Genomic DNA, 8,555 nt, shown 5'->3' on the forward strand with positions numbered 1-8,555 from the left:
GAACAGCATGGATCCTGATCAGACTGCGCGGATGCGCAGGCTGGTCTTGATCCATGCTGGTCGCAAACCCATTATGTTGGTTTTGTCGTGACGCGGCTCAAATACCTTTGAAACTGGATACCAGTCATTGTATTCAACCCAAGTTGATATTGTTATTTTATTTTTCTTAAAGGATATTTGGCTTTGTCGGATAAAAATGTAACTCATCAAAAATATCTATTGTACCTTAACTTAAAGTATATTCTCATATTTGTGAAATAAAATATTCATTAACAAACTCCGCCTCAAAAGTGACATTTGTTATAAATATACCATTAATCATATCCATAGTAATTGTCAGAATGCTATGTTTAATGAGGATCTATCTGTCCGGTAAGGCTCAAAAGGTAGCTTTCGCTATCGAGTATGGACTTCGGACATGTCACTAGTCATGCCGTCGTCCCTGTCTACATTTTATGACCACTCCCAACTGTGTCAGTATTGACAACGACAGCAACTTCGCAGATTCCAAAGTACGGTCACATTTACTTTTGCCTATCAAGGTTTTCAAATCTTCTGTCAATGTCATGTGGCTCTTAAAGATTTACAAGTACGGTGGGGAAGAGAGTGAGTAAAAGTCATTTATAATCTTTTAAACATTTTATGTGATTAACTTTATTTATTTACACTAATTTCTTGTGTTTGAGTATAATACCACATCTTTTTAATAGCAATATTGTATTCTATAGATTCCTTGTTTAGATTCGTAGCTTTATTAAAGTAAATAACATAAGATCGCTTTACCATTTAACCTAGACACCAACAGCTGTTGCACTGTTTTAGAAAAGGATCTTTTTTGCATAGATGTCGACAAAATATCACCTTCTCCCCTTTTAACATCGATTGTCCGAAAAATGTTATATGTATTTTGAGACATCCTTGTTGTATAGCTAACAAGAAAATTGTAAAAACTTAGATCCACTATTAAAATGTATAATACGATACAACAATATGAACCTTTTGACTAAAAAACATAAAAAGCATGTAAGGTTTGAACGTTTTATTCAAATTATTCACACATTTAAGATATCTTAAGTATTTGTATATTATAAATACACATGAAGCATGGTTCATCTGAAATATATCTCTTTTATGTATCTTTCTTGTACTTAGGAAATTGTTGTTGTTTTCCATCCACTTTGTTATTTCTGCGCCTGCGGCTTGACTAAAATTAAAAAGGGCAAATGTTTTTAAAGTGTTACAAGTAGCTAATCTCACCAACATTATGAACGAATTCTAGATAAACATGAATCTAAATTAAGTTAACATAACTAATTAAATAATGTTTTTGTACAAAAGGGTTTATTTATTAGATTAGTTGGAAATATTCATTATTTTTTATTTTCAAGATTTAAAACTGAAGTTGCAAGTATGATTTGTAAGGTTTATTTTCAAAATTTATCTGAAACATGAGCATGAGAAATTTCTTATATAAAATCTTGAATTTTGATTAAATGAAATATTTAAAATCCGTTTTGTATTCGGAAATATATGTAATTCATTTTACAAAATATAACAATGGACTAAAAAAATTATTTAGTTGTTAAAATTGATTACATAGACAAATGTATAAGGAAAATTAAACTTACGCCCGCTGTTTGGCATTGAAAATAAAAAAAAATCATTAATTCATCAACAAGAGAAGGATGAAATTTTAGCTAGAATTTGAAATAGTAAGTGACTATTAGCCTTTTCGCAGTTAATCCGTGGCAGCATTATATAATATTATTTTGTTTAAAAACTAATGGCATTGAATAAATATCTATTTCACCTGTAATTTAATTTAGCGTTTATGATGCTTGATTTCATTGACACATATTCTTGTTCACGATTTGGTATTGAGAACAAATTTATATGATTTGCATACATGTATCGTTAAATTTTTCTCATCGGATTTAACTACAGAACACATAAAAAACTAATCTATTCATTGATTTGAGCCGATCAAATTTTTCATCTCCGTTATCATTCCCATAGTAAATCCTTAAAATATAATAATTATCTTGAGAAGACATTAAACGATTTGACATTGCTTAACTTTATGACTGAAACATACACGTGTGTCAAACGATTTATCTTGAGATATTTTCAGTCTCACATATATTGTGATTTATCCTATTTGAAGAAAAAAACCAGACATATGAGTTGTTAATGTAACTTCTTTTATAAGCATAGTAAAGGGTGTGATAATATAACACATTACATACCAGGCATGGAATTAATCCTTGCTAGGAAACCTAGGTGTCGGACGGAACCATCTGTATGAAAGTAGAGGGTCATACATCTTCCTGTGCTCTCAACTTCTTCAAATGGGTAAAATCCAGTCTGGTATCCTTCACAGTAATTATCACCGCAAAATGTTGCAATAAGATTTGGTCCTATGTATTCGCCTGAATAAAGAAAAGAAAATGAAAAAGCTTTTTTTCAAGACTTATTTTATAAGACTATCCAAAAACATAAAAACTATGTTAAATATGTCTATTGTAGACCAATCAGCTTTTTAAAAAATAAATTCTTACGATTAGAGATGTATGTGTAGAAATTAACTTACCGTCATAAATATTGACATAATCAAAACTGTCACAGTCGCTATCTTGTTCTAGTTGAAATATGAAGAAGTCCAAAACAATTATGTTTGGATTCACGGAGCAGAAGGTCCATGTACAATTAACTCTGTTTGGATACTTATCGGGAAAGTTTGGAGTTGTAATTTCTACCTCATTATTAGGGACTATGTCAATGTGTTCTCCACAAACTAAAATATACAGTATATAAATTATATTACTTATCATTATGCTCCTAATATAAACTAGTACTAGTATTGTACGGAACTGGTTTTCACCTTTATAAAAAAGTCCCGAATTTGATATTGTTACATCCCATATAACTCTACTAACATAAATTAAGTAAATGCTGTTACTGAGCTGTCACTTGACTTCAATCCAGTACTGGTCACTTACCATTAACGTCGATAAATAGATATGTAAACGTCAAATGAAATGTATTTAATAACAATATATATTATTTCCCTTTATGTAATTTCATTGTCTCATTATAAAATTGGTTAGCACTAAAGAAAAATTTAACCTTGATTCCTGTTTCAAACTTTAACATTGTCAATTTTATTAAAATATTCACTTCAATAAATGCCATAAAATGATTTACAATACTCACAAACATCTGTACCATGGCTTGCATTCACTGAAGATACATAAAGTATCAATGCTATGAGAGGCAAAAACACACCCTTCATCTCGAATAAACAATTTAAAGCAAATAATTCACTAAAAAGTACTCCTTTCCGATGCTTTAGTGTTATGGTTCAATTTGTAAAGATTCACTCAATTTATTGCAAAAGCTTTTGATGTGTAACAATTTGATTGGACATTTAAAATTTCCATTTTTTAATTATTACACATATTTCATTTGATTAATGTGTGAGAAAATGGAATATGATTGGTTGCTTGGATGATGGTAATTTTCAAATTTTGGAATGTATATCTATTGGTTAAAGTATGATTGTAATCAACCAATAGTATAATCTTTATTGATAAGGTGTATTAAAATAACCTTAGCAGATGTTACATACGCATGTTGTTTGACGCTAATTTTATACTTATTCCCTTATGAATATTAGTTTGATGTTAATAGCGCTACTGATCAATTGTCAAATTAGCTGAATTTGTTTTCATGTTGGATGTATATGGAAAAGAAGGTAATTGTTTTCTATCTTAACATATGTATTGTGCGCAATATATGTATTTATAAACATAACATCAACTTTCATTTTGTCTGTAGATTTATTTGTGTTGTAAATTTAGCTTTTAAAACATTATGAAAGTATTATTTCTAGATAACGTATAAATATATCTAGTATCATATGTTGAGCAAATGACACAGATCATAGTTATTGCCAAAAGAGACATAAAAGTCACGACAAAATTGCAAATTTATAGTACAAATGTTAAAATTTTGTTTCCGGTAGAAGAGGCGTAATTATTCGTTGTCTGTCTATCAATATCTGGAAAAAGTGATCCATCGGAGGCATTAAAAACATCAAAATTACATGAAAATTGCAAATTCTGTTTCATTGAGTCTTTATATAACGCAAAAAGAAAAGGTACAACCCTAGGAAACATGGGCTCGAATCATTGTGGAATCGCGAATAAATCTCCATTATAAGTAATGCAAGTAATTAGAAATTTTTTGAAATAATATTAAGAAAAAAATCATCACATTTTATGTAAAATAGATATGCTGTAAAGACCTACCAATGAAGCTCGAGTATGCTTTTAACTATTTATTTCTGGTTTCCCATTATATAGTCTCTAAACATTAGTCACTGGCAAATTGCTGAATCAGCTTTTACTTCTGTTTGTATATTTCTAGCAATAAGTACAATTCTAGTAATTAAGTATTTTGTAAAGAAGTCAAATTACTTATTTGTTTACATTTTGCTACCTTTTTGACAAATACTTCCACATTTAGCTAAACCTATTTAAGTAATAAGCATCTTACAAGCTACAGAGCTACACAAGGTATGATTGTTCTTTCTAAGAATGAAAACTTTATTCGTTTCTGAGGCATAAATGAAGTTATTTGATTATATATACATGTCGATGACAAGTTTATAAGTGATTTTTAAAATGACTGTCTCGTCAACTACCGTAGTCCTAAATCAACATGCCTGTAATATGCGAATTTTCATGAAAAAATATGAAAATTTCGAAAACGTCTTTAAAATGTAAACTATTGCCAAGTGAGCAAAGAAAATAATTTACAAATTGCAAACAACACTTACAATCTACGTTAATTACCAGACAGTGATCAAAATATGCAAAAAAATACCTTTACTGCGTTAGTTACGCAATAAGAATCCGTAGTCATTAATCGCACATAACATGTGAATTATTACTTGAATTTTGACTCTTTCCTTATTTTCTTAAAATCTTGATTTGCTCATATTTGATTTTGGCTCTTCAGGAGGCATGGATCTTTATTTTTTATAGTTTGAATAAGGTGCTTTCTAGCAGGATGATTGTTTGTTTCTCATCTCCCCGAACGTGTTTGTAGGATATGTTAAAGTAAAAAATGTGTCGTATTTCCTCTAAAATAAATAAACAATTAAAAGCCAAGATTTTTAATATTAAATCTATAAATCTATAACAAAACAGAACAAAAAAAACAACAACAAAAACAATTCAATGCAGAGGGTTCGGGGAAGGGGTTGTTTTTTTTCGTTTCCCCCTTTTCAAACTTTAGCTCTTGTCGAGCACTATACAGTCTAAGATATTATTTAAAATCGATAGAAGTTTAATTAAGTTCTTTAGTAATAATAATGTTACTATATTTTGAAACATAAATGATATGTTAATTGCTATCAAAAAATATGTTACTATATACGATTATTATAAGTTTTTTTTATATTTAAACTTCTAGAAATATTTCTGTGATTTATATTCAAATAACTGCTGTTCAAATATCTTACTAAGATGTAAATAGAAATACATAAATATTAATTGCCTGAAGTCCGGTTAAAAAACATTTGTTACTCTATATTTTATTTATTATTCATAAATCAATCACAGGTGTTCCAATCCTTTATCAAAATGTAGATTGATATATGTAAAAATAGATTTACGGAAGGCGTGTAAAGAATAATATTACTAAATATAACTAAATTACCACAGGTGTTTAAATATCTTGTAAAGATACAACTTACAGATAGATGTACGTAAATTGCCTTGAATATATTATTCATTTCATCGACAAATTATTATTATCTTTTAAAACAATTCTAAAGTACTTATACGCGCTCGTATTTTTATTAAAAATATTTATTCCGAATGAAACAATTTAAAATAATTATATATCTGAAATACATGTTATCAACCTAACAAACTATTCATAAGAGATGTTAACTAACTTGTGAACGATTAATTCTTTTCAGGATGACTTGACTGGTGGTAAGAAAGGCTAATCTCTTTCGATTAAAGGAGGTCTTCATAAGCGGCACTAACGATTAATACATTTCTGATATTTGATTTGAATAAAATGCAAGTTTACTTGACTGTGATTGTCGTTTAAAGATATGATGAAATAAATTTATATGGAATTTTCGTGTTTTTATTTTCTTTTAATGTTGTTGTTTTCTCTTTTCTTTTTCTGTAAGAGCCTTGTAGTTTGCACACTTCTTGAACGTCATGTCCAAAATCAAATTTATGTTTTCTGTTTGTATGTATACGTATGAATGTATTTCATCATTGTCTTAATATGTCTAGTGATATGTACATTGTGTAAACAAATGCAGTAAAGCTTGTGTCTCATATAACATGCATAATGTTACTATCTTTTAATGCCATCATTTTGTTCCGTGATCCTTCCTTTTGAAATTTAATTTGAAAAAAAAAATTTTTTCGTCGCCCAGATGTTTGTTTAGACTTAACAAATATATCTACGACTAGATAGACAGAATCACTTTATTGCTATAATCAGGAACATTCTATTAACATATTATCGACAAACTGAAATAATAAAAATATGGTCTAGCGGTTAAGTGAATATCAAATGTATTTTGATGACATTTGATGACAATTGTATTGACTGCTATTTTAAAAGTGATATTCAAAGCTAGTACTTTCTAATACTTAGACACATTAGTCATGTTTCACTCCCAACTTAATAATTGAGTAAAATATACTAAAAACTGTACTACTAACAGTGATCTCTGTAGTAATCGTGAGATTACATGATAAGCAAGGACTATATATTCATGCAAAATAATAATCATATAAAATACCCATTGTGTCAAACGCAAAAGACTGGAACACAATAAATTCAAATATTCGAGTTATGTTTTTGTTAACATCATATGCATTATAGTGTTGACTTAGTTTTAAATATTGCTATTATCATTAGCATATAAATTAACAAAGTGTATTGACAATCTATCCCCGACGTTCTTTAAATACATTAAACAATTATCTTTTGTCTGTTATAATAATATATTTCATGAAATCAGAAAATTAACGTTTCCACTTATATCCCATTTAACAGACAATTGTTCAAACAATTCAACTGTTAATTAAAATTTTAAAATTTTATTTTTATAAAACCATTTGTTTCATCAGAATTATTAATATCAGAAAACTAGTACGTCAACATATCATATCTGATTAAACAGACAAGTCATGTACATTTCGTTCAGATAAAATGAATATATAAAAACCATATGTTTCATCAAAACAATCATTAATATACTAATGTTTTATATATAAGAGTCATGTGTTTTATCAAAACTATTATTAATATGCCAATGTTTTATTTTAAGGAACTCAATTAAAAGACAATTACCATGTATATGTCGTGATCATAAACATTCAATGTCATTCAATGTTAAAATTACTTTTGTTTGTGTTTTTGGATATATCTTGAAAAAAATAAAAATTACAAATATGATACTGGCATCAACTGGTTTATATCTTTGGAATAAATGATAACGAATATACCCAACACATCCTCTAATACAAAATATTTTCTCATTATTTAATTAAACCTTATACACATTCTTGTTTTTCTTGATTTACTATAAAAAATTATGTTGATATTGTTGGTAAGCTTAAGGCCTCAACAGACGGTAGGATTTTGAAGTACAACACCAAATAAAACTAAGATGTACAGACAAATGTTAATGTGTGAATGCTACTATTTCTTGATTTCGGAAACCTTATGTCGAGATGTAAGGGATAGGACATGTTCTATTTTGAAAATCTTGTCGTACCGATTTTTTCAGACCACCCACAATGACAAGTAACAGATAAGCAAATTATCTCCTGATAATGGATGTAATGAATGAAATTCCAGAACATGTAGGGCTAAAAGGTAAACATAGTAGTAAGATGGGGTAAAAAATGATGTTGAAAAACTCATTAGGAGACCCAAAGTTGCGTTGTGTTCGAATCCCAAATTATTCCGAAAATGATTATGTTATGGTATTGAGTTGTTCTCTAATTACATGAATTTGGGGAGGGGTGGTAGTTTGTAGGCGGCCACATAGCTTAGTCAGTAGAGCCGCAGTAAAGTATAGCGAGGGTCCAAGGTTTGAGTCTCGGTCAGGCTTCACATTAAAAAAATATATATTATATATTTTTTTTATTGGAGGTGTTTCAATCATTACTCATGGCGAAAAAAAAGTATTAAGTGAGTAAGTATGTAAAGGATCAATGTAAACTGTAAAGGGATCTTTTTCAGGGGAAACCTCAGAAGATTCTTACAGTATAGAATTACCGTCTGAATGCAAGTGTTGTATAGCTTTGAAAATTGTACATCTTATCTCTAATTAGTGCTGTACAACTAAATCCTACCGTCTGTTGAGGCCTTTAGCTACTTCTTTCACATAAAACTTTAGCACTTTAAATTTTAGCCTGAAAACTCAAACCGCTGTCAATAATTTTTGCAAAGGGAGATTTAAAAATTATAATGTGGATAGTTTGTTCACAACTTTGCACAGACACTTC

At 29.0% G+C, this 8,555-nt stretch overlaps 1 protein-coding gene across 1 annotated transcript; it reads right to left on the bottom strand.

Moving 5' to 3' along the window:
* Window positions 1-2,238: 2,238 nt before the first annotated feature.
* On the bottom strand, window positions 2,239-3,361 carry LOC132736965 (neuropilin-2-like). The gene is made up of 3 exons (XM_060724181.1): window positions 3,214-3,361; window positions 2,591-2,794; window positions 2,239-2,429 (listed from the first exon to the last, which is right to left on the bottom strand). Exons 1-3 carry the CDS (start codon window positions 3,290-3,292, stop codon window positions 2,239-2,241), a joined length of 474 nt encoding a protein of 157 aa, XP_060580164.1. The 5' UTR covers window positions 3,293-3,361.
* Between the last annotated feature and the right edge of the window lie 5,194 nt (window positions 3,362-8,555).

The sequence above is a fragment of the Ruditapes philippinarum genome, unplaced genomic scaffold (assembly GCF_026571515.1).
Source record: "Ruditapes philippinarum isolate M1 unplaced genomic scaffold, ASM2657151v2 ctg6536_1_1_1_1, whole genome shotgun sequence".
Lineage (NCBI taxonomy): Eukaryota > Metazoa > Mollusca > Bivalvia > Venerida > Veneridae > Ruditapes > Ruditapes philippinarum.

Bases quoted from the DNA above. Each gene is read 5' to 3' on its own strand.
- LOC132736965 (XM_060724181.1), bottom strand. From the start codon at position 3,292: ATGAAGGGTGTGTTTTTGCCTCTCATAGCATTGATACTTTATGTATCT. The intron at 2,795-3,213 runs GTGAGTATTGTA...TGTATATTTTAG, and splicing joins AAGCCATGGTACAGATGTTT to TTTGTGGAGAACACATTGAC. The intron at 2,430-2,590 runs GTAAGTTAATTT...TTCTTTATTCAG, and splicing joins TTATGTCAATATTTATGACG to GCGAATACATAGGACCAAAT.